At 44.2% G+C, this 26,979-nt stretch overlaps 1 protein-coding gene and 1 pseudogene across 2 annotated transcripts in view; one reads left to right on the forward strand and one right to left on the reverse strand.

Annotated features, from left to right (window-relative positions):
• Positions 1-2,493: 2,493 nt before the first annotated feature.
• abcc3 (ATP-binding cassette, sub-family C (CFTR/MRP), member 3) overlaps positions 2,494-26,979 on the reverse strand; it is a 55,521-nt gene continuing 31,035 nt past the window's right edge. Inside the window, exons 16-31 of one of the 2 annotated variants that reach the window (XM_086137722.1) lie at positions 26,769-26,895; positions 26,394-26,570; positions 26,088-26,255; positions 24,941-25,124; positions 24,740-24,848; positions 20,014-20,170; positions 19,696-19,903; positions 15,997-16,310; positions 13,213-13,412; positions 10,200-10,326; positions 9,867-9,968; positions 6,530-6,676; positions 6,273-6,431; positions 4,463-4,629; positions 4,185-4,379; positions 2,494-3,212 (exon numbers count right to left, since the gene is read on the reverse strand). In XM_086137722.1, coding sequence (XP_085993848.1) covers positions 3,101-3,212; positions 4,185-4,379; positions 4,463-4,629; positions 6,273-6,431; positions 6,530-6,676; positions 9,867-9,968; positions 10,200-10,326; positions 13,213-13,412; positions 15,997-16,310; positions 19,696-19,903; positions 20,014-20,170; positions 24,740-24,848; positions 24,941-25,124; positions 26,088-26,255; positions 26,394-26,570; positions 26,769-26,895 — 2,653 coding nt within the window. In that variant the 3' untranslated portion in view covers positions 2,494-3,100. Of the gene's footprint in view, positions 3,213-4,184; positions 4,380-4,462; positions 4,630-6,272; positions 6,432-6,529; positions 6,677-9,866; positions 9,969-10,199; positions 10,327-13,212; positions 13,413-15,996; positions 16,311-16,948; positions 17,260-19,695; positions 19,904-20,013; positions 20,171-24,739; positions 24,849-24,940; positions 25,125-26,087; positions 26,256-26,393; positions 26,571-26,768; positions 26,896-26,979 lie in introns of both variants that reach the window. The other variant, XM_086137723.1, reaches the window with a different exon arrangement.
• On the forward strand, positions 22,226-24,230 carry LOC147190252 (uncharacterized; annotated as a pseudogene).

Consider the following 26,979-nt stretch of genomic DNA (forward strand, 5'->3'; position numbering starts at 1 on the left):
ACACTTCACTCAAGCGTTAGGGAGTGCAAGGGGTTATGATGGAGGGGTGTTGCAAATCATGAAGACCTGCCAAGTGGTATGATAGCATTGTTTTATACATGTCCTCGGCTAGGCCTCAGCTTCAAAATCAGTCCTTGGTCCCTGGCCTTGGAGGCAAGTCCTTGGTCCTTGGCCTTGGCCTCGGAAAATTTCTCAAGTCCTTGGTCCTTGGCCTTGGCCTCTGAAAATTTTCCAAGTCCTTGGCCTTGGCCTTGGCCTCGGGTTGCCGGTCCTTGGACACAACACTGGCACATTGTTTGGAACTGTGCGTCCTGTGGGAAAATTATGCGTCTAGGACTCGGGACGCAGAGGTCACGAGATGGCTGATCTCTAAACATTTTCTGAGTACTACTATTATTACCACTCCCACTACTACTACATTAATTAATTTAATACCTTCAAATTCACAATAATCATAAAAATTAATTAAATCAACCATGATTTTAAACTATGTATTATCAATATTCATTATTCCAAACATGAGAAAGCATTCAGCAAACATTACTGGAATCGAGCAAAAGGACTCCAAATCCCAACGGCCAAACCCGGAAGTGAAGTGCCGACATTATTGACTCCAGCTGTAACGCAAATTACTTGGTTCAAACAAACATTCCAGTGCGACCGCACAAACGTGACGACTGTGCAAAAATAATTAAATAAAAGACACCACTGTTACAGAAAGGCTTTACACGCTATTTATACTGCCGATCGCGAACGCAACAAACCGTGATTGAAACTAACTGTGATGCCGCTCTTTATACGTTGCGCTAACTGTTACCTGTCAGTGGCAGACCCGCCCCTCTTAAAACGCCAGAGTTAAACTATCAATATGGGTTTCCTTGGATGGAATTTATTAGATCCGTTCGTAATTTTTGCGGTCCTTATGCAAGTGTTTCGAGGCTCTAATCCCCCACTGTGTCTGAGGACCGGCAATCCAAGGCCAATGACTTGACTCCCAAGGCCAAGGACCAAGGACTTGACTCCGAGGCCAAGGCCGAGGACCAAGGACCGCCCCTCGGTCCTCGAGCCGGTCCTCGAGGCCAAGGATCGGCTTGAGGAACACATCTCTGCTAATGGCGGGGTACAATTAGACAAACAACTATTCACAGCTTTGGCAAATGTCGTTTTAATTGCTGGAGAACCTTTCAAACAATAAAGTGGACGTGCTAACCAATAGTTCAACATGCTACCGTTTACACAGTATTATTTCTGTCACCCTCGAAAGTAGTTTTGTTCCATAAGTTGCTGGCTATAGCGTTTCATCTCATTTTTTATTGATGACCTGTACACAAAGATTTGGATCGAAGGCCAGACCAAGTTTAATTTTTTTGTCATACTCATTCGATTTTTTTTAAAATATCAGGCTGCCTTCAATTACTTTGTTGTTTTTAAGCCTACTAGATAACGTGGGGGGACTAATTGTACACTACTTTTAAGGTCACTAGCTATTGCTGTCTTGAATTTAAAAAAAATCAACTGTTTTACATTGTACGCGTACCAGTCATGGAACCAGACCGTGTCGTTAATGCCACGGAGCTTCACTGCAATGCCACTATCGTGCCCTCTAGTGGCTAGTTGCCGTAACTATATTATTTTCCGAGTCCAACTCCAGCGGACGTTTAGATTAAAATCTTTTATTTCCTGTTCTCTTTCAGATTTTTTGTTTGTAGTTGTGCAGTATTACAGCAACTGTGTATTGTAAAACGAAAAGATATTTATCAGATCTTCAAATAATTACGGGTATCGGTATATTATTTTTGGTACTCAAATATCCATCCATCCATTTTCCGAACCGCTTGACCGCTCACTAGGGTCGCGGGGGGTGCTGGAGCCTATCCCAGCCGTCTTCGGGCAGTAGGCGGGGGACACCCTGAATCAGTTGCCAGCCAATCGCAGGGCACACAGAGACGAACAACCATCCACGCCCACACTCACACCTAGGGACAATTTAGAGCATCCAATCAACCTGCCATGCATGTTTTTGGAATGTGGGAGGAAACCGGAGCACCCGGAGAAAACCCACGCAGGCCCGGAGAGAACATGCAAACTCCACACAGGGAGGCCGGAGCTGGAATCGAACCCGGTACCTCTGCACTGTGAAGCCGACGTGCTAACCACTGGACTACCGGGCCGCCCGGTACTCAAATAGCAGCTGCATATTTATTTTTAAAGGGTAAATATTCTACATAATTGGCTGCTTGCTACTGAAAGGGTCACACAACCGTTCACACTGTCCCTAAGTATGAAGTGAACCCACACTGCCTGGACTATTATAATTTACATTTTTATTATGCTTGAATTTGGCACCGCTCGTTTTCTTCTGCAGAGGGAAAACAATTAGGATAAAAAAGTGTGATTTATCGGGAACTAGTCCAGAATTAATGTTCCTAAAAAATGAGGGTTAATAAACTATAATTTGAGAGAAAAAAAAAACAAGACATGAATGCATCAATCTTCCACAATCATAATTTCCTTTTTTAATACAAGCATTACAATATTTCATATTTTGGTGTTACAGAATTCAAGTTTTATAGATAGATTTGGTTCACAGAAAAATCACAACAGAACGAACATCCCTAGCTGCATAAAAAAACAGTACACAAACCAACAACAACAACAACCAAAAAAAACCCCCAACAGCTTAAATAATGTTAAGTACAAAAATAAGTGGATTCATCACTTTTCTTTTTGCAGACAGTACAGTGCCACTGAATCTTTTATCACTGGTAAGAAAAAAAAAAGTAACATAAAAATGCCTCTTTGTTGTTAACCGGTGTTTTGTTTGCGGTTGACACAGCTCACGAGAAAACGATACATTCACTTGTTTTCTTCACCTCACTGGCTGAAGGCACTTCTAATCAAATTTGGAGGAGCAAATAAAGCTTGTTTTTCTTCTTTACTGTGCCATTTTCGTGACACACGGGGGCTGTCCTTTCAGCGCGAGATGATTAAGCGACTCCGTGTAGTTCTTCGCAACTGCTATTTGACGCAAGTCTGCAATGGCGCTTCAGACAGGAGCGCTGTGAAGACTCGAAACTCTTGTTTATGAAAAGCTGCTCCTCTACGACGCCAGTCCTGCATCTTTCGCCATTCCGTAGAAAATTCCGCGCTGTGATATCAGATTTGAAGGAGTATCAAACTCTGCAATCTGTCCTTTGTCCAACACCAGCACTCTGCAAGGACACAAAGTATGAACATTTCTCATAGCGATGCGTGCGGTGGTGGCGGGGGGAGAAATCAGGATTTGATTTCCCTGCTGAATCCAACTGAAATTTGCTCACTTTATGCTCAGAAAAAAATGCTGCGGTCAGATGAAACCAAAGTTGAGCTATTTGGGATGAATGCAATCCGTCATGTTTGCAGGATGGAAACATGTTCCTGAACGCAACATAGTTATAGCTGATCTGCCATTGGTTATTACCTGGCATCTTCCTGGCATCCCATTGGCTAAGAGGGACTTCTACCGAATGTGTCTATGTGTGTGTAGATAGACAGATATGTGTCTTTGCATCGTCCTCGTCATTCCTCGCTCGGGCCATGAGGCGTTCCAATACTTTTACGTAAATGTGAATCACCCAGAAAAAGTGTTCAACAGTCGGGCTGATGCTCACTATGCTGATGTTTGCCTTGGACTTTTTCAAAGGATTGTTAAAAGCCACACACGTAGCAAACACAACAGAAGAGACAGTATGCCAGAGAGTCAGCAGCGTGACTCGACACAAGGGAAGGTGCTGGGCAGGGCTGTGAAGATGCGCAGCCAATCAGCTCACAGGATAAATCCACTCGTGCTGTCATTGGTCGACATCACGCCGGGAACCAATCATGCGCCTTGAATGAATCCCCTTTGCATATATAGTCATTTGGCTTTTTTTTTTTCTGAACACAGTACTTTGGAAAAAAAAAAATCTATAAATGAAGCGCAATATAGCGAGGGATCATTGTATATCTTAAACTGTTCTGTGTTTTAACCCTTAGCAGCTTATCATGTTATCAGGTTACAGGTTGTCATTATTGGCGCATGAAAGGCTTAACATAATCGATAACCATTAGAAAATATTGGGAGTTACTTCTAAGTGAGCCAACTGACAAATTTTTTTAAATCTCACAACTTGAATGAAATAATACACGGCAAAGAGGCTTCTCACCTTGTATAATCCATAATTGTATTGAGTCTGTGCGCAATAGTAAAGACGGTGCAGTCTTCGAACTGAGTCTTAATAGTAGACTGGATGAGATCATCCGTCTCCAAGTCGACAGCAGCAGTCGCTTCATCAAGTATGAGGATTCGCGTCTTCCTGAGAAGGGCTCGGGCCAAACACACCAGCTGCCTCTGCCCCACGCTGAGAAAATGCAACCGGGGCATCTCACAGTCAGGCCTTCAATGCTAACAATGAATCATGGGGAACCATTGCCTGCTCCTTACCTGAGGTTCTCTCCTCCCTCTGAGCACTCCATCTCCAGTTTTGCTGGCTGGTTGCTCACAAACTTGTGCAAATGGGAATGTTCCAGAGCTTTCCACACCTCGTCATCGCTGTACTTCTCGAAGGGGTCAAGGTTCACCCTGAGTGTTCCAGAGAATAGGACTGGCTCCTGGGACAAAAACATACACGCACATACATGCTGACATCATATTCTATATCAGAACAAAGCAGATGGTATCAAACCAAGATGAGTAAAATGGTGAAATGAGGGACCGATTTGGTTAGATTAAAAAAAAAAGTTTTAGCTGGGAAGTGAATATCCGTTGAGCGTTGAGCAGACAACAGATTATATGTGTCTGCAATGGTGTTTTCTGGTATGCGCCATGTGAACAAAGTGCTGCCCCCCCCCCCCCACACACACACACAAGTCCAACCTATAACAAACAAACAAAAAAATGCTATTGGAAATGGTTTTCTACGCGGATCGTGCCATTTATAACACTGTTGGGAAATTTGTGCCCCCTTGTGGAGTCACTCTGTGTAGAAGAGATGCAAAAAGAAATGGTACAGTTCAAACTTCAAATTGTCCATAATGTCTCATGTAAAGTTTATTAGTGTAACACAGTGAGGAAAAACTCACAGAGGGCCAAAACTCAAAGCACACTTTTGGTTGAACATTTATTGAACAGACGGTACTAAACACACACAGGTACCGTAATTTTCCGCACTATAAGGCGCACCGAAAAGCATTCCATTTTTTTCAAAAGCCGACATGGCGCCTTATAATCCGATGCGGTTTATATGTGGATCGATATTCTGATTTCTTGGTCACACTATTTTAAATGTTCTGTAAAGCGCTTTGTTACACTGTGGCGGTTGTGAAAGCGCTATATAAATCAAGCTGTATTGTATTGTATTCCTTTAGCGTAGCTCCATCTAGTGGATGCATAACAAAACCGTGTGCGGTGCGCCCTACATATGAAAACCTTTTCAAAAATAGGACATTCATTGCGCCTTATAATCTTAAGCGCCTTCTTGTGCGCAAAATACCGTACACAATGTTATTCAAAAATAAATTACCGTACTTTTTTCATTATATGGCTGGTCCGACTACTTATACTCCGCTGTGACGTATATTTATTCAAAGTCCGTGCACCCCCCTGCACGGATTTTAAAAGCGTGGTGAAGCTCGTCTGCGAATTTGCTTCGGGTCACAACAAGAGCCTGAGAAAGATTCTGGGACGCCACCATGTAACGAGGTGAGCTCGGCATTGTTTGTGGGGAAACAAGGTCTACCTCTGAATGACTTCTTTCTTTGCGAAATTTGTTTTCACGGCTCAATTTAGCTGTTGCAGCTTTTAATAAGGTGCGTTTTGTCGTCTGGAAATTACACGAAGCTTATTCCCATCACTCTTTTTCAAGGGGCTAGCTTGTCATATGTTAGCATAGTAGCATTTTACAAACGGTCGTATGAAATTGTCAGACATTCCATTTTGTTGATGCCAAATTTAAAATCGCTCTAAAAGCCACACCAAACTTGCAAAACATGTTCATCAATGTGGGTTGTAGACTTCGAGCGGGCCGTTTTTCAATTTCCCCACAGGAAAAGTATGATACTTGGTAATATAAAATTAGCTCTGGTGTATGTACTCGCTGCTACTTTGCACTTTTACATTCAGGTGATAAATATAAGATCGTGTGTTTTGGTGATAAAGCCTCTGTTGCACTAATTTGCAGAAACTATGCTCTTCTTCAACCATCCATTGGACAGTAAAACAAACACAATGTGTATTTTTGTGTTAAGATATGTACCTGTGGAATGATTGTAAGTTTGGACCGCAGGTCATGGAGGCCAATCTCCGATATCTTAACATCATCGATGGAGATCTCGCCTTCAGCGGCTTCCAGCAAACGGAAGAGGCAGAGCGTCATGGATGACTTGCCGGCTCCTGTTCGACCCACAATACCAACCTGCAGAAAATGGAATCATGCCATGCATGATGTCCCAACGTGCTCCTCTTCGACAAACCTTATTCCCCCCCCCCCCCCCCCCCCCACCGCCGCCCTACCTTCTCTCCTCCTTTGACACTCAGCGTCAAGTTTTTCAGAACCAGATCCAGTCCCTCGCGGTATCGGACACTGTAATTGTGAAACTCCACATTCCCCTGCATGGGCCAATCGGGATGGGGTTTCTTGTCCTCGATTTCCCAGGGTGCCTTTTGCATTTAAATACAAAAAGAAGAACAGATGAAGAACCTCTATTTTTAATCCCTCATTCTGTCACTCAAAAGTGTCAACTTTCATCTCTGCCCTCTTACAAGTTTTTTGTGCATTAGCCCAGTGGTTCTCAATTATTTTCTGTCATGCCCCCCCAAGGAAGAGGAAAACATCTCGCGCCCCTCTGCCCCCGCACGACTATAAATAGTATCATTTGCCTATAAAATTGTTATAAGTACACCTTTGCATAACACTGTATCCTTCTTAACGTATAAGAGAATAAAAAAAGAAATATGGACCAACTTCCAACAAAGAATAGCTTTAGTAACTGGAACAGAAAAGATTTAAAGTGCATCTGAAATTCAAAAATAATATTGAATCCTTAATTTAACAATAAATATCTTTTGACTGACCATGTCAAACCATACGATACTGAAAAATAAAATTACATAAACTCAATAACTAACAATGTATTCAAACTAATTACAACATTATCTCAGGAGCACAATATTAAAAAAAAACTAACCAGCAAAACAAAAATAATAAAAGAATTTGTGCTTTTTTTTTTTTAATCAAAGATGATGTCTGGATTAACTCATTCACTCCCAAAGACGTATTTAAACGTCTTTTCAGACTTGGTCCAGAATTGGCTGGTACTGAATGAGTTAATGAGCACGTTTTGCAATGCTGCGCTTTTCGAAGCGAGGTTTGAAGCAGGACACGGCAACTCTCGGCTCCTGCTCAGTGTGTAGCCGGGACCAGGCTGTATGTTAGTTTACTGAAGTAGTAGTCAACAAAGCAGCATGATTGTTGGCAATATTCGGCACGTTTTCGCTGAGACAAACTCAAGCAGCTTATCAGCGTGATTGGGGTGTAATGTCTTTAAGTGACGCCTTAATTTATTTGGCTTCATGCTGTCCGCTACCAAAAGTTTTAGACACAGTAAGCACATCGATCTTTCCTCATCTGGCACTGCCGTCACATTGAAGCCTAACGCCTCGTCATATTTCCTCCCTGAGAATGCGCCTGCGCAAACTCTGCCAATGAGAGCGCCATTGCCCCCTAACATAGTGGAGGTGCAACTGCATGTTATTTTAGGACTATAAAAATAAAAAAACATATTTCCCCGAGGTCAAACGCGCCCCCCTTGACGGAGCCCAGGGGCGTCCCAGTATTTGAGAAACACTGCATTAGCCCTCACCGCTTTTTTTAAATGACCTTTTTAAATTTGACAACGTAAGAGACCCGACACATGATGGAGAGAAAAACATCTGCATGCCTTCTGCTCTTGTATCTTGTACTCAAGATCAGCTTTGATAAGGAGCATGGTGCCACATGGCAGAACGTGTAGTTGTAAGAAGAATAAAATTGAACAAGTGAAGCTAACTGTTAGCTAATATGGTTACTACAGTTAGTTGGTAATCAGGCTCAAAATTACAGGCTAATTATCTGGATGAGTGTATATTAAGTGTGGGGGCAATGTGGACAAAATCTTGATATTCGTGTCAGATTTCTCAATATGATAATGATATTGCTCGGAAAATTAAGCTTTAAAAAAAAAAGAAATAAAAATATCAAACGGTATGTGGAAAGAGCATTTTTTTCAATAATAACTTAGTGGCAGTCATCAACATGAACAAAGTTAGCAATAAATAAAAAAAATAAAGGAATTCACATTATACTGTCATTGTGCTTGAACGATAAATAATGATGCAACAACATAGGTGTGTGTGTGTGTGTGTGTGTGTGTGTGTGTATGAACAGCATCAATGTGTGCTTTAGTACTAAGGCCCACCGCAAAAGGCACGAGGCTTCCGAACCCGTCTTGGACTGGACCGTCGCCAAAAAAAATAAAATATAAAAATAAACCAAAACGGTTGGCCACTCACTCTTACACTCCAGCAGTGTGAACCGTGCCTGCCTGTCCCACGTTTTGAGGCTCTCCATACAATATATTGCATTACATCACTTTTTTTTAATCCGCAAAAAGATGGTGACAGTCAGGGAACACACAGGTTGCTACTGAAATATAGTACGTGGGCGATAATGATGAGGAAAGGGTGGCTATATTGAAAGGTGAGACTTGCTCCCATTCAAATGAATGGACCTACGAGGCGCGGACCGCTCATACATTTTTACCACAAGCCTCGCTATTTCATCCATTGGCACAGATGAAATTATAAATATGGTTAAGACCAGTTGAAAAACAACATATGAGTACCAGATCTACTTGCTTTGGCCTGATGGTGCACAACTGCTTCTCGATGGTTGAGGACAAAGACATTTCTCGCAAGTGTGGTACTACGTCTGCGTGTGTGTGACTCATGCTCTCTCTCTCCTTCCATCAGATGATTGCCATAGCGTGGCTTTAGCTCTCCAACAACGGCAAACTTGAAACGAGGTATGTTGAGGCGAGCGTTAAAAGTCCAGTACTGATAAGCGTTTTAATTTTGGACATTAATTAATCCTGAAGGTTCATATCTCGATATTGCTATGACAATGATATATCGCACAGCCCTAGTGTAAAATGCATAAAACCGTACACATCCTTTAACATTGAACACACCAAATTGTCTGTGAGAATGCACACTTCAGTCCCAGCAAGGCTCCATTTTTTTATTATAATCTGTCTTTACAGTTACAATTTATGGCAAATCCTGTATGAAAATAACTACTGAGAATTTAGCAGATCCAGAAATGCCATTTAAAAGTACAATGTATAATGCACAAATGGCCAGTTGTAATTACATGACCAAAATGCCCTGGTTTGCATAATTTGCCATTTCTGGATTGAATTAAAATTTATTGTCGCTGTTTGAGAAAGCTGGCAGAAGGACAGGAATCTAGGAATGTGTTGTAAATACCTACTCTTTACCAGCCTATGTGTTATTAAGAGCACTTATCCGTAAAGAAACAAGCTGCTTTGGCATGAGTGTAACACATTCATTTTCCAGAAACTAGAATGTGTTTGCGATCGATCCACCATTTCATTGCACTCGTTGATCTCATTTGAAGGAAACTGTAGATATTTTACATTACATAGAAAATAAATACACTCGGGAGTGAATTTGCAGGTAAACAACGCCCCCCCCCCTTAAAAAAAAAACAAGGCAGAATTCTTATGAGCGTCTGAATTTTCATAGGCTGAGTTTATTGTTTGCTGTGGTTAAAAACTACCCCATACTGTACCTCTGTCTTGGTCTCAGAGTATTCCTTTACTCGTTCCACAGCTACAATGTTGTTCTCCAGATCGGAAGTCATCCGCACCAACCAATTCAGAGACATGGTCACCTACAAACGCAAGTGACGCGCAAACACAATGTGAATTCAACTTAAAAAAAACATAAATGATGTGATGGCAATGAAAACTAGTCAAGTCTTCTTCTGTGTTGATCTTATACTAAGTCATATGCTGTTACTCGAGAAAATCATGTACGATAAGAGTAGAGAATAGTCAGAACAGCCCAAACGCTTGCATTGTGTTTAATAAAAGACAGAAATTCAAGAATGTATTTTCTGTACCTGTAAAGCATAAGACACTGATAGACCCACAAGGCCTGGGTTAAGGTCATTCTTTCCAGTGACCGCAAACAGAGCAGCAAACAACACGATGCAGTTGCCGATGAACTCAATGCGCACACCCAGCCACCTGTAGGACAAACATATAATAAAGTCATTTAACTCATTCAATCCCAGCGTTTTACTGGATTTTGACTGATCTTGCAAGGCCCACAGAATATTTGGTTCTAATGCTATATAAACATGGACTCTCTTCTTTCAGCAGAAAAAAAATGGTTTCTATCTTTTTCCATTCTTCAGCAATCCGCATTACAAAATGGCTAAGTTTCATGAAAATGGCGATTCCTGGGCAAAAAAACGGACAAAAAGAGCTTTTTGTAAAGGCATGCATTTCAAGCACGTGAGGCACCACTGCCACCTACTGGTCGCTTTTTTACATGATTTACAATGCAAACGGCTTATTCTCATTCAGATTGCTTCAGACCCTCCTCCTCTCTATGAAGCAAAAAATAAATAAAAAAAGACTTAGACGTACAAGTACGTCCTTGGTAGGCGGGGCCTAATTTTAAAAAGACGTACAAGTATGTCTTATGGAATGAAAGAGTTAACTTATTTCAGGAAGGAGATGCCTCGGGGGAGTGTTACTAATTTGGTTGCTTAATTGTGGTGCCTTACTTCCATGCCTATTCCTGAGAGATTTGATATACTGGCTATATAAGGACTGGGGGGGGGGGGGGGGGGCGAATAAAGTCTACCACAAAAAATGGTGGACGGAGATGTTTCTGCCCCGGGAAACTGCCGGCACTATTGTACGCCATCCACGCAAACATTTCCAAGCCGCATTAAGTCCACTGTACTCCTTTCTAAACCACTCAGGACCTTCTTGGTCTATTTGCACCCTCTCTTGGTGGAAAATTGACACTGCAGTCAGTGAGATTTTTTTTTCATGTGAGGAATATGAACACATCTCATCACAGTGATTATATGCTGGGCATAGTTTTTACACCGGGCGGCTGCCCTTCCCGATGCATCCCACTCATTTCAAAACAGGCAGTGATTTGGAATTAGGATCCAGCATACAGATTAGGATGATTGCGGTCGTGACTGCTATTTGAATGGCGGTCTCCTGTGTCAAAGGCAGTGGTCCACCACATTGCTGAGCTGCAAGGTAAAATGACTCTGATAACCTCCCTCCTTTTTTTCCCCTTTATTTAAGAATCTGAATCGAGAATCGTTAGGAAGTGGAATCGAATCGAAGAACCTTGATTGGAACCGGAATCACCCAAAATCAAACAATGCCCAACCCTCGATATTGTGCCTTGAAGAAGCCAACAGTACATCACAGAGCAGATGATATGCATCTGCAAAAAGCAGAGGTGCAATATTGAGACCACCAAACTCCTCCCCCTCAATGCCTCAGTGATGCCTAGAAATTCTGTCCATAAATGTTATGAAAAGAAGCGGGAATTGAGGACAACTTTGGCAGAGTCCGTTGCTCATTGAAAATGAATCAGAACAAAATCTGACATCAGTGCTAGAGGGACCGAACCCCGTGCTCCCAAACTACCCCCATCTCCCCGCTCCCCAGAACTCCACAAGGCATTTGACCAAAACGGTCAAATGCCTTCTTCTCCAAGTCAACAGAACACGTAGACTGGTTGAGCAAACTCCACGAGGACACTGACAAAGGTGTAAGAGCTGGTCCCCTGTTCCACCTTAGATCTAAATTTGAGATTCGACCACAAGATGGACCTTCCTCTCCAGCACCCCTGCATCGACGTTACCTGGGAGGCTGAGGAGTGTGATCCTTCAGTAATTGGAACATACCCTCAGTTCTGCCAATCCAGAGGCACTATCGCCAATGTCCATGCTCTGTTGTCGAGGCCTATGAATCAGGACAGCTCCACAACATACAGAGTCTTTAGGAACTCTGGGCAAATCTCATCCACCCCCAAGAGTTTGCCACAGAGGAGCTTTTTAACCACCTCAGCGACTTCTTGGCGAGTCCCTCTCAGAGTCCCCAGGCTCTGCTTTCTCAAAGGAAGGCATGTCAGTGAAATTGAGGAGGTCTTTGAAGTATTCTTCCTCCCGATGTCCCAAGTCGAGGTCAGCAGCGCCCAATCTCCACTCTACACAATTTTAATGGTACGCTGGTTTCCTCTTCCTGGGAAGCCGAATGGTGGATCATATTTTCCTTGAAGGCATCCAGAAGTAGTGTTCCATGGCTTCACCGAACTCCTCCCACATTCTAGTTTTTGCTGAAGCTGCATCATGTTTGGCTAGCTGCTACCTGCCAGCTGACTTCGAAGTCCCACAGGCCAAAAAGGCCTGATACGACTCCTTCATCAGCTTAACGGCATCCCTAACTGCCGATGTCCACCAGTGGGTTCGGGGATTGCCGCCATGACAGGCAACAACCACCTTACCACCACAACTCTCATCGGCCAGCACAACAACGTAGGCATGGAACACGGTCCATTCGAACTTAATGTCCACTGCCTCCTCCGGGATGTGGGCAAAGTTGTGCCAGAGGTGGAAGTTGAAACTTTTTCTGACAGGGGATTCTGCCAGACATTCCCAGCTAACCGTCACAATACGTTTGAGTCTGCCAGGTCGAGTATCTTCCCCTAAATAGGAGCCAAAACACCAGCAGGTCGTGCTTGGCTCCGCCGCTCTCTTCACCCAAGTGGCCGCAAATCCAATGGCACAACTACAAAGTCGATCATTGCGACCTGGGTCCTCCTCCTCGTGGGCTCACCACCCGTGGAAGGGACCCAGAGGGGTTGGGTGAGCTCGGCGGCGGTAAAAGACAGAGATCTTGGCAGAGCCCCGTCTACAGAGCCCCAGCTTGCTTTCGGGTTATTAACCACCAAAATGTACTTGTGCTTCATGTCACAAAATACATAAATAAGATACTGTAAATGAACCTCAAACTAAACAGAAAGACCAAGCCAAGGGAACAGGCACTGATAAAAATAATTTGTGTTGTGTAAACATACGGAAACAAGATACGTACCTGTTGGACACAATCCCGGGGTAGTAACTCTTTTGGTTCTCATCCACTTTCATATCATTCATGAAAACAAAGGCAGGGTGTCTGCCAAAGGCTCGGATAACACTTGAGCCAGTGATGGTCTCAGAGAAATGGGAATAAATGGGCGAGCGGCTGACAGACTCCAGACGCTTCAGCTGCCGAGATGTGGCAACGTAAAATCTCTTAAAGGCAGCAAGGGAAGAAAAACAAACGTGAGGTTCCAAACTATTACGTAACTCAGGTTTACATATTGCAAAAACACATAAAACACGGTACAACATACACGCATACACACTTGCGCAATCAGACACGATGTTAAAGCTGGCGCTAACAAAATACCTGCAACGAGTGTCAGATATCAAAGTAAATAAGTATATTAAAGGTTGTAAGCGCGATTTGAGCCCCTCTGAGGGTCGAGTCAACAACATGCAAATCCACTCTAAGCTAATAGCCTTAGTCAATATTTACAGACTGCACTGCATGTAAATATTAGGCTTGGACTGCAGGCGGTTTGTTGAGCATTGTATTCTCACAATCACAAGAAGGACCTCGCTGTGGTCACTGACTTGCACCCTGATTAAAATGTGCTCTGTGTGTTAGAAGTAGTTTGGCTTTGATCGATATCCACAAAGCACTCACACGCAGGGACACAAAAGAGAAATGCCATGCAGGGAAAAATATCATGACAGTCCAAGAAATGATCCAGCTTGTTAGTACGGAATTAAAAGGAAAGCAAATGTTACAATGACCCACAGTCTGTTTTCAAAATCCATCGACATTGACCAATTCAGTTGTGTGCTCGCTTCATTCAAAATGATTAATGATCGTCATAGTCACTTTTTAATCATTTTTGTCTGAAAAATGATGCAACAATGAGAACGAAATTATCTAGTCGTAGTTCTCAATCACATGAAAAGTATACTCGGAATTTCGATTAATTTACTAATTCGACAGAAAAGAAATAGGATCATTTATGAGCAGAAATTGGCTATATAATTACAACTACCACTTTTTTTTTCAGCAGCAACAACATTCACCTGGATCTGATAACACAGCTATGATCTGCTACAATCCTAAAGCTGTTCCAGTGGCAGGAATAATCTTTCCGAGGCACAGGATGTAATGAGACAACTTAAATGCCTGCTTGATGGAGACTCAATGCATGACGATACAATGAAATCTGCTAACAACAACCAAAGTAGGTCCCGAAGGAACATCCTTTCTCATGATTTAGCTGGTATAGCCCCAAACAGTGCAAATGTTGTGAAAATAGGTACCATTTCATGGTCTGACATATACCCAAGAAACACTGGAATAACTGCCCAGATTTAGCTCAACCATCACCAATGAAATGAAACTAGCTAAACTTTATTTTCACTGATACCAACATCCCAGCAGTCAATCCAAAGATGCTGTATTATTATTATTTGCTCTTTGATGAGAATATAAACCAAATACTACTATAGGGAAAAAAAACGAACGCATAAAAAAATGACACGGAAAATAGTGAGTAAGGTAGGCCTCAGCTGGTTTTTTATGTTATCTTGACAGAATCTAAATGTGCCAATGAGTCTGCTGTACATCCTTTGTAGAAACAAATCCCCCACCTCATTGAACCCTTTCATGCACCAATAATGTTAACCTGTAACCTGATAGCATAATAAGATGTCCACTGTAGTAACTGCTGTCCCTGAAAGGGTTAAAGAGCGACAGTCTGTGTTAATACCACAAAGGTGCACATGCCGCCTCTGGCTTGTTTTGCATGAGCACAACACACAAAATATTCCAGATTATGGAGAAAAATGATCGACATATTCAATAACAAATTATTTCTGCCACCAGAGCTTTCAGACTGCATTACCATCGCAGTTACTATATTAGTACAGTGGTACCTCTACTTACAAAATTAATGTTCTGGAAGAAATTTCTTAACTAGAAAATGTTGGAAGTAGAGACGCGTAAATGCCCCAATTTGTTCCAAGCCCCTTCTCCAAAATTCAGACACGAATGTTTCCTAAAGCATAAAAGTGCATCAAAATATGTAACAAATACATGTTACAATTAGATTATTGCACAATTTTGCATGCCGTGTTGTAAAGAACTGATCCGAGGACGTTTGCTTTTGTCGGCTTTTGACAATCCTTCGAAAATGTCCAAGGCAAACATTAGCATCGTGAGCGTGATCACCCGACTGGTGAACACTTTTTCTGGGTGATTCATATTTACGTAAAACTATCGGAACGCCTTATGGCCCGACGAGGATGCTACATAGACATAGACACTGCATATCTATCTATCTATCTATCTACAAATAGACACATTCGGTAGAGGTCCCTCTTAGCCAATGGGATGCCAGGATGATGCTCGGTTATAGCCAATGGCAGAGCAGCTATAAGTATGTTGCGTTCAGGAAACTCGGAGCTGCGACCAGCAGCCCATCCTGTGTTTTTACCTTTCGTACCTTGAAATTTCTTTCGTAACAAGAGGCGATATTCTCCTGTTGAGACGTTTCGTAACTTGAAAATTTCGTAGGAAGAGACGTTCGTGTAAGTCGAGGTACCACTATATCTATGATTTTTGCATGAAAAACTCCCCCAGAAGATTATAAATATCACCAAGTGAACCGTGAAGTATGAGACGATCTAGCCCTAACATCTGACCACTAAACGCACAAAAATCCACTCCCACCCAAAGAACAGTCTACAGCACACTTTCTCATCCGCAACACGGTCAGACATGCACGAAACAGACTTGTTGACTATTTACCTGAACCCACCAATAGAACACCATTAACGGGGCTACGACTATGAGGAACATGGGGGTGAGGGCAGAGCATATGAGCAGCACATTCAGTGTGTACCAGAAAGTGCGCATCCATATGTCAATTTGATGTGGGAGCTGGGAGTCTATGGCATCCATGTCTTTGCTGAAGCGGTTTATTAACCGCCCAATGGGGTTGCTCTCAAAGAAAGCCTGCGGCGCTCGCAGGACCCCCTGGAGCAGGTTGCGGTGCATGAGCTTGGCTGCCCGTACCATACTGTAGGCCTGGGACAACATGCAGTTAGCCAACAACAGCAGACCTGCGAGAAGGGGAGTAAGCAGGGTAAAGGGGTAAGGTGTGGGGAGGGGGGGGGGGGGGGGGCAACACAACAACTGCGTTAATGGATTAGGATCCGCATCTTATCAAGTAAAATCCTCTGAATTCAGGTATCAGTGCATTTTTCACAGCCACGAGCCTGAGGCTGCAATACGCCGACCCATACTGAAATTAAGATATTGAGCTGTAAAAAGCATAATCATATTTTTCTTTCGCTCAAATAAGAGGCCACTTCCACCATTAAGAAAATTTACGATTTAAAAAAGAAATGTGTAAAGTAACTGTGAAGTACAATTCTGCCGTTACCCGATCCTCGAAAGACCTTAAAAGTGAGTGACTATTTCGAAGCTGTGAATTCAGTTGCATCAGTCCAACTCCGCCACTACAAGAGCCATAGTTTTATCGATTATGTCTTTTTTACGCTTGCGTTTTGAAGAAGAATGTGGGTGTGACAAGAAAGCAGAATGAATTGGTTAGATGAATCAAAGCAGCAATGCTCAGCATGGCCAAAGCTGTCGAAAAAAAAAAAAAAAGAAGATGAAAACAAAGACCAAACACTGGAGCATTAGAACAACTGCAAACATGCACACAGCATGCATTGTTTTCCGTTTCGCTGAATACCTGGACAAAGATGTATACGAAAGCCAGGGGTGCTATGACAACCGCAAAGATGGGAGTGCTGGAAATGATCACAATTATGGTGGAGAGAGACACAAAAAAGGTGACCAGGAACATGAGCACAGTAGAAGGCAGGGTCTCATCGATCAAGTAGATGTCTTTGGAGAAGCGGTTGATGATGCGTCCTATGGGAGTGGTGTCAAAAAACGACTGGAGTGTGTGAAGTTTGTTGACGAGCAGGTTATGGTGCAGCTTCCGCGCCGCCCCGATGTTTCCCATTGCTAATGTAAAGGAAGAGATCATGACCAGGACACCTGCGATTGATTTCAGAGAAGAGGGGGGGTTTTGTTGTCAATTGATAAAATAGTTGATGCATGCCTGCAGTGCAAAGTTGTAAAAGGAACATTCACTGAAATGTTTTTTTTTTAAAGCATTGAACAACATTATGCATCACATTCACAGAAGTAATTCAGAAAGCCATATGAATAAGATTTTAGATTAGAACATGCATTTTTCTCCAACAGCACAATTTCTACACCTGAGCTATTAAATCCTATAAAGTTTGCGTTTTGGGATGTTTTTTGTGTTATTTTTCCGATGGCACCACAGAAATCTAGAACCCAAATTAACCCTTTCAGGCACAACGGTTATGACAGTGGACAGTTTATCAGGGTGCATGAAAGGGTTAATTCATTTTTTTATATACGGTGAAGAAAAATATAAATGCAACACTTGGTTTTTGCTCCCATTTTTCACGAGTTGGATTTAAAGATCTAAAGCAGGGGTGTCAAACTCATTTTTGTCGCGGGCCACATATTAGCGTGCCCGTACAAAAAACATTTTAAACCCATTCCCTCTTCCTGCTTGACTCTTGGGGGCAATTAAATGATTGCGATGCATCATCACTAAAATATGACGTCCCCCGTATGCATTCACCCTTTCTAGCTAGCGGCCATCGATGCATTTAGAATTCCATTACATTTAAAGTGGTTAAGTTTCTTTCTATGAAACCTTTCATGCACCCTGTAACCTGATAATGTGATAAGCTGTCCACTGCCGTAACCGCTGTCCCTGAAAGGGTTGAACAGTTCATGAATATTTAGGTTGAAAACTTCAAAACGCAGAATTCCTGTGGCATTTAGGGGCAGAGAAATAAATCGTTTTTTTTTCCAAAAAGAAAAAAAAAATACTTTGAAAGCTGAAAAAGTCAACCTGTGGCCCTGGAAAGCATTGTGTTTGACATTAAAGGTTTCACTTAATGTCAATTAATTCATCCATCCATCCATCCATTTTCCGAACCGCTTGATCCTCACTAGGGTCGCGGGGGGTGCTGGAGCCTATCCCAGCCACCTCCGGGTAGTAGGCGGGGGACACCCTGAATCAGTTGCCAGCCAATCGCAGGGCACACAGAGACGAACAACCATCCACGCCCACAATCACACCTAGGGACAATTTAGAGCGTCCAATCAGCCTGACATGCATGTTTTTGGAATGTGGGAGGAAACCGGAGCACCCGGAGAAAAACCACGCAGGCCCGGGGAGAACATGCAAACTCCACACAGGGAGGCCGGAGCTGGAATCGAACCCGGTACCTCTGCACTGTGAAGCCGACGTGCTAACCAATTAATTCATGTACAACCCAAAATAGCCGCTTTAAAGATTCAAGCACGGGTTGATTGAGCTGTCAACTTATCCAAATGTTAATTCAGGCACCACACTTGATTGGAAAAGTTTGAAAATGGAGAACAAATCTCGAATGATTCAAAAGTAAATATTCTATTTTCAATTGGCTAATTGTCACCTTTGCCTTGGAACGAATCGAGGGGAAACTGTCATATAAAAGTGTTTTCTTAAGGAAAAGCTGAAATCACCTCATTGCAAACATCGCACAACAGTGGTAAACTCAGGCAGCATCAAGCAAAGCTGCATGATGGCGGAGTCACTTTCATGGCCGCATTGATCAATCTGTGTCCACTAGAGAGCCGTCGCACACCACGTTACCATATTTTCCGCATAATAAGGCGCATCTAAAAACACTAAATTTTCCCAAAAGCTGACAGTGCGCCCTATAAGCCGATGCGCTTTATGTATGGGGTTACACGGTCTTTTTATATTCCCCATTGAATTGTTTCCCTGTTAGTGTTCCTATGTCATCTAGTGGTGATTATGAGCAGGAACCACTTGTAACCTAAAAGGGTTCTGCCCGACACTAATGAGTGAGCTCTGCGCAAAAGCACAGTTAACTGACTAAACGAATGAAATATGAGACAAGCAAGACTTCTAAGGATATTTAGCCCCTTGTGGATGTGACCCCACGAGGTTTGTGTGCCTTTTTTGTTCAATCGATTGTCTTCATAACTTTTGTCTTTCATTTATTGTTTTGTAATGCCATTTGTATTTATATGTTTCATGTTTGCGCCCAGTTCTCAGGGTTTTGTTCCAGTTGCAGCAGCTGTAAAGGCTCTATAGAAATAAAGCTGCGTTATATTGTATTGTATTCCCTTTAGCGTAGCTCCATCTAGTGGATGCATAGCCCAACCGCAGCCAATCTTGTAGCTTCTATTCTATTCGCCTTATAATGCAGTGCGCCCTACATATGAAACCAGTTTAGAAATAGGCCATTCATTGAAGGAGCGCCTTAAAATCCGAAGCGCCTTATCGTGCTGAAAATACGGTAAGTGAATAAATTGAAACCACTTTCATACTGTCGGAACAAAACAATAAAAAAATACATTACAACCGTTTCTTACCTTGTGTAATTCCAAGTGCTGCGTACACACCCACCCTCATATTAACATTGTCCTCAGTCCGATTTTGCAAGGCATCGTTGGTCCACTCACTGAGCCAAATGTTTCCTCCAATTGCAGCTGCACTCTGGCAGCCATATAAAATGCAGATCAGCACAGACAGCAGCACTCCCACTGCCTTTGCGTACTCAAGGTAGACCTTTAGCTTGACCTGAAGGATAGACCATTGTTAAAATGCAAAAACAAGTGATGATGGGGTGACCAATTTTGATACAGAACGTGGTGAGTGATTGTAGCGACAAGTGCTAAAAACAGACTAACCCTGCCTGTTTCTGCAGTCTCTGCCTGGATGAGTTTCTCCATCCCATGTTGCTGCTTCTTTTCTTGTGGCTCTGGGTGCTTCTTCTGACTGCAGCCATGCCTCCTCACTGACCGGGACTTAGGTGTCTCACCATCTGCTGAAATGATGCTGATTTGCCTTCAATGAAAAGAAATTCTGTCAGTTGTGTACAGAAGCGTACACATTTTTTTTAAAATTTCAACCTGATGAGTGTCACTTCTAGCAGCGAGCTACAGAAGGCATTCTCAATCCAAGGTATGAATTTGCCCGCAGGTAGAGATTGGCGTTGAATGTTGCAGACCACTGACAAAGCCTACGCTACTAATGCGCTACGGCTGGATAGCGAACGTGGCGAAACATGATGAAAAGGCAAAAGTTTGCTTTACATCCGGCGGCTACAAAGCGTACGTCAAATCACTAACCATCGCCGCCACAGCGACAAAAAAAATCTACATTTTTGTAAGTAGCTTTATGACGAAGGCAAAGGGAAGACGCGGAGAAAGATGAGAAGCCACGCTAATTACTAAGCTAATGCAGTCGCAAAACCCCAAAATAAGTGCTTGTGTGATACAGTGCACTTGTCATCTAGCTGGAGCCGCGATACAGCGACAAAGAACTTAATTTGAACAGCAACATACCAATCAATTTATGTAAATGTGGAGAAAATAGTACAGAATAACACAGACAGCAACCGAAGACGGGAAATGACAGACGATGTCAACGAATACATCAGCTGCGGGAGAAGTACACGAAATGTTGTCTGTGCATTAACTACCCAATCCAAGCTACCAGCAACGTGATTTGTTATTTTGAATGCTTATTAATTTTTACATTTGAGATCTGATTAATTGAATACACTTGCTTTCTTGTCGACAGTTGAAAAAGGAATCAGTCATCAAAGTCCAATTTATCCATGGCCACAGTAATTTGAATGAATTATAGAAAATTCATCTCAAAGTCAATTGTACTGTTTTCACAACAAATATCAGCATTTTTTTGGTACTATTTTGCACGAGGTAGTGTTGACGTTAACTTTGACTAGAGATTTGCACAATAAATGCCATCCATCCATCTTCTACCGCTTATCCGGGGCCGGGTCGCGGGGGCAACAGCTTTAGCAGGGAAGCCCAGACTTCCCTCTCCCTAGCTACTTCTTCCAGCTCTCCCCGGGGGATCCAGAGGCGTTCCCAGGCCAGCTGGGTGACAGTCACTCCAGCGTGTCCTGGGTCTTCCTCGAGGTCTCCTCCCGGTGGGACATGCCCGGAACACCTCACCAGGGAGGCGTTCAGGAGGCATCCGAATCAGATGCCCAAGCCACCTCATCTGGCTCCTCTCGATGTGGAGGAGAAGCGGCTCGACTCTGAGCCCCTCCCGGATGACCGAGCTTCTCACCTTATCTCTAAGGGAGAGCCCGGACACCCTGCGGAGAAAACTCATTTCGGCCGCTTGTATCCGGGATCTCGTTCTTTCGGTCACGACCCATAGCTCGTGACCATAGATGAGGGTTGGAACGTAGATCGAGCGGTAAATTGAGAGCTTCGCCCTTTGGCTCAGCTCCTTCTTCATCACGACAGACCGATACAACGTCCGCATCACAGCAGACGCTGCACCGATCTGCCTGTCGATCTCTCGCTCCCTCCTGCCCTCACTCGTGAACAAGACCCCAAGATACTTAAACTCCTCCACTTGGGGCAAGATCTCTCCCCCGACCCGGAGGGGGCACTCCACCCTTTTCCGACTGAGGACCATGGTTTCAGATTTGGAGGTGCTGATTTTCATCCCAACCGCTTCACACTCGGCTGCGAAACGCTCCAGTGAGAGTTGGAGAGCCCTGTTTGAAGGAGCCAACAGCACCACATCATCTGCAAAAAGCAGGGGTGCAATACTGAGACCCCCTCAACGCTTCGGCTGCGCCTAGAAATTCTGTCCATAAAGATTATGAACAGAATCGGTGACAAAGGGCAGCCTTGGCGGAGTCCTACCCTCACTGGAAACGACTCCGACTTACTGCCGGCAATGCGAACCAAACTCTGACATCGGTGGTAAAGTGACCGAATAGCCCGTATCAGGGGGTTCGGTACCCCATACCCACGAAGCACCCCCCACAGAACTCCCCGAGGGACACGGTCAAACGCCTTCTCCAAGTCCACAAAACACATGTAGACTGGTTGGGCGAATTCCCACATACCTTCGAGGACCCTGCTAAGGGTGTAGAGCTGGTCCACTGTTCCACGGCCGGGACGAAAACCACACTGCTCCTCCTCAATCTGAGGCTCGACTTCCTGACGGACCCTCCTCTCCAGCACCCCTGAATAGACCTTACCAGGGAGGCTGAGGAGTGTGATCCCTCTGTAGTTGGAACACACCCTCCGGTCCCCCTTTTTAAAAAGAGGGACTACCTCCCCAGTCTGCCAATCCAGAGGCACTCTCCCCGTTGACCACGCGATGTTGCAGAGGCGTGTCAACCAGGACAGCCCCACAACATCCAGAGCCTTGAGGAACTCCGGGCGGATCTCATCCACCCCTGGGGCCTTGCCACCGAGGAGCTTTTTAACCTCATCGGTGACTTCAACCACAGAGATAGGAGAGCCCACCTCAGGGTCCTCAGACTCTGCTTCCTCCAAGGAAGACGTGTGGTGGAGTTGAGGAGGTCTTCGAAGTACTCTGCCCACCGGTTCACAACGTCCCGAGTCGAAGTCAGCAGTGCCCCATCCCCACTGTACACAGTGTTAGTGGTGCACTGCTTCCCCCTCCTGAGACGTCGGATGGTGGACCAGAATTTCCTCGAAGCCGTCCGGAAGTCGGCTTCCATGGCCTCACCGAACTCTTCCCACGCTCGGGTTTTTGCCTCGGCGACCACCGAAGCTGCGTTCCGCTTGGCCAATCGATACCCGTCAGCTGCCTCTGGGGTCCCACAGGCCATAAAGGCTCGATAGGACTCCTTCTTCAGATTGACGGCATCCCTTACTGCTGGTGTCCACCAGCGAGTACGAGGGTTGCCGCCACGACAGGCACCAACCACCTTACGGCCACAACTCAGATTGGCCGCCTCAACAATAGAGGCACGGAACATGGTCCACTCGGACTTAATGTCCCCCGTCTCCCCCGGAACATGGGAAAAGCTCTGTCTGAGGTGGGAGTTGAAACTCCTTCTGATAGGGGATTCCGCCAGACGCTCCCAACAAACCCTCACAATACGTTTGGGTCTGCCAGGACGGACCGGCATCTTCCCCCACCATCAGAGCCTACTCACCACCAGGTGGTGATCAGTTGACAGCTCCGCCCCTCTCTTCACCCGAGTGTCCAAAACATGCGGCCGCAAATCCGATGATACAACCACAAGGTCGATCATCGAACTACGGCCCAGGGTGTCCTGGTGCCAAGTGCACATATGGACACCCTTATGTTTGAACAAGGTGTTCGTTATGGACAGTCCGTGACGAGCACAGAAGTCCAATAACAAAACACCACTCGAGTTCTGATCGGGGGGGCCGTTCCTCCCAATCACGCCCCTCCAGGTCTCACTGTCATTGCCCACGTGAGCATTGAAGTCCCCCAGTAGAACAAGGGAGTCCCCAGCAGGAGTACTCTCCAGCACACCCTCCAAGGACTCCAAAAAGGGTGGGTATGCTGAGCTGCTGTTTGGTGCATATGCACAAACAACAGTCAGGACCCGTCCCCCCACCCGAAGGCGGAGGGAAGCAACCCTCTCGTCTACCGGTGTGAACCCCAATGTACAGGCACTGAGCCGGGGGGCAATGAGCATGCCCACACCTGCTCCGCGCCTCTCACCATGAGCAACTCCAGAGTGGAAGAGAGTCCAACCCCTCTCGAGAGAACTAGTACCAGAACCCAGGCTGTGTGTGGAGGCAAGTCCGACTATATCCAGTCGGAACTTCTCTGCCTCACACACCAGCTCGGGCTCCTTCCCTGCCAGAGAGGTGACATTCCATGTCCCAAGAGCTAGCTTCTGCAGCCGAGGATCGGACCGCCAGGGTCCCCGCCTTTGGCTGCCGCCCAGCTCGCATTGCACCCGACCCCTTTGACCCCTCCCACGGGTGGTGAGACCATGAGAAGGGGGACCCACGTTGCCTCTTCGGGCTGAGCCCGGCCGGGCCCCATGGGTGTAGGCCCGGCCACCAGACGCTCGCCAACGAGCCCCACCTCCAGGCCTGGCTCCAGAGGGGGGCCCCGGTGACTCGCGTCCGGGCAAGGGAAACTGAGTGCCATCGATTTTATTTATCATAAGGGGCTTTGTGAGCCGTGCTTTGTCTGGTCCCTCACCTAGGACCTGTTTGCCATGGGTGACCCTGCCAGGGGCATAAAGCCCCAGACAACTTAGTTCCTAGGATCATTGGGACACACAAACCCCTCCACCACGGTAAGGTGACGGCTCACGGAGAGGACAATAAATGCCATCCCAATCAATATTGTTTCGTCAGTATGTCAGTATTTATTTGATCAATTTATCTTCTTGAACGGAAGAAAAATTCCTGTATTCAGAAATGATTCACTTTGTAATTGTTTTTTTTGAATTTAAAATTTTTTTTTACCGTGAATTTTGTATCGTGATATGCAAAGTATATTGTTACCATGAAGGATGCAATTGATTAGCAATTATAATTATTATTACTTAAATGCTCTGTGTGTGCTTTGGGCTCTGAAAAGTCGCACAAATGTTGAAATGTGGTAACATGTTTATCACACCTGATGAAGTTTCTCTTTGCTTCATTAATTCCCGGTTCACTCTGCACCATGTCCATGTGGTTACTAAGGGTATCTTCTGGGAACAAATCTTCGTCATCGATTATTTCCTCTGCAAAAACATGAAGCAAATTAATATATCAATCTGAAAATTAAAGTATTAGCTGATGGTTTGTGAATATGATGTATGAAAAAAAAATCTACCTGTGGCCTCATCTTCGTCTACGAAGTCCTCCAGAGCATAATTTCTGAGAAACTCAGCAAATGCTCCATTCTGCTTGAGCAGCTCTTGATATGAGCCCATCTCTGACACTCTTCCATCCACCATGACCACTATATTGTCCACCTGGGGCAGGTAACTAATGCCATGTGTCACCAGAATACGTGTCTAGGGTCAAACAACAGGTAAAAATAATAATTGGAAGAATAAGAAATGTCACTGTCTCCATCATAACAGATTTAGAGAAAGTACAGACAGGGACATGCACACTTAAGTGAAGAAGAGTCAGTGAGAATCAACCTCCACCAAAGCTTAAACATGTATCAAATAGGGCACCTGCACAAAAACAAATGAATAAAAAAAAAATACTGCATTTCCTGCACTATAAGGCGCTTCGGATTATCAGGCGCACCTTCAATGAATGGCCTATTTTAAAACTGTTTTCATATATAGGACGCACTGCATTATAAGGTGTATAGAATAGAGGCGACTATAGTGGCTGCTGTTGCGTTATGCATCCGCTGCTACGCTACGCTAAAGAGAATACAATACAATATAATACAGCTTTATTTATATAGAGCCTTCACAACTGTTGCAACTGGAACAAAGCCACGAGAACTGGTCGCACACATGAAACATATAAATACAAATGGCATTACAAAACAATAAATGAAAGACAAAAGTTATGAAGATAATTGATTCAACAAAAAGGCACACAAACCTCGTGGGCTCACATTCACATCCACAAGGGGCTAAATATCCTTAGAAGTCTTGCTTCTCTCCTTCTTCCTTCATTTAGACAGTAGTTAACTATGCTTTTGGTATTGTCTTTGTTTCATAATGGCTCTGCAGAGCTCACAAAGTATTTGTCTTGAGTGTGTTTAGATGAATGCACATGTCCATTAGTGTCAGGCAGAACCCTTTTTCGTTGCAATTGGTTCCTGCTAATAATCACCACTAGATGGAATTGGAACACTAACAGGGAAACAATTCAATGGGGAATTTAAAGAGACTTTAACACCATATATAAGGCACATCGGATTATAGGGCGCACTGTCAGCTTTTGAGAAAATTGAATGCTTTTAGGTGCGCCTTATAGTGCGGAAAATATGGTACTTGATATTAACCCACCTTGCCCTTTAGTGCTCCTTCTGGACCTATTAGGTTGTCAAATATGTGTTTGGACACATGGGAGTCAACAGCAGACAACGGGTCATCCAGCAGGTAGACATCTGCATCACAATATAGAGCTCGGGCGAGGCTGACCCTCTGTCTCTGGCCTCCAGAGAGATTGATGCCCTGTTGTGTCAACAGGCAACATTAAAGAGATATTTAGGTATTGTAGAATACAGGCAATTTTGATACCCCCATGTGTTTGTCATAACTACAAATCTTTTCTCAGTGGACAGGAGTAAAAACAAAAAGAAACGGAAGTACCTTTTCTCCTATTTCCGTCATGTCTCCTCCTGGCAAAACCTCCAGGTCAGGGGTTAAGGCGCAGGCCTCCAAAACGCAACGGTACTTTTGTTCATTGTACGGTTTCCCAAACAGGATATTATCACGCAGCGTGGCATTCTGTATCCAGGCCTGCTGAGGAACGTAGGCCACTGATCCCTGACAAAAAAATAAAAAATAAATTCCCAAACATTCATGATTCTTGTTATGAACCCTTTCCGGGACAGCAGTTACTACAGTGGACAGTTTATCATGTTATGTTAATTTGTACTGCAAAAATGTTAGCATCAATGGTGGAAAAACAAGATTAACTGCTCCTTGTTTGCATGTCAAACAAGATACTGAGTGCAGGCATACCCGAATGGAAACATCTCCTTCAAGTTTCTCCATTTCACCCAGCAGGGCAGAAATCAGTGAGGACTTCCCACAGCCAACATGGCCCACCACTGCCAGCAGGGAGCCGTGAGGCACCAACACGTTGATGCTTGAAAGAACAAAGTCAATAGTAATGACCTCTCTCTGCTTATGAACGAAAAGAAGACAAGCGTGTATGTAACTTGGCAAGACA

Source organism: Hippocampus guttulatus, chromosome 19 (genome assembly GCF_054856545.1).
Source record: "Hippocampus guttulatus isolate MCC_2025c chromosome 19, RoL_Hgut_1.0, whole genome shotgun sequence".
Classification (NCBI taxonomy): Eukaryota; Metazoa; Chordata; class Actinopteri; order Syngnathiformes; family Syngnathidae; genus Hippocampus; species Hippocampus guttulatus.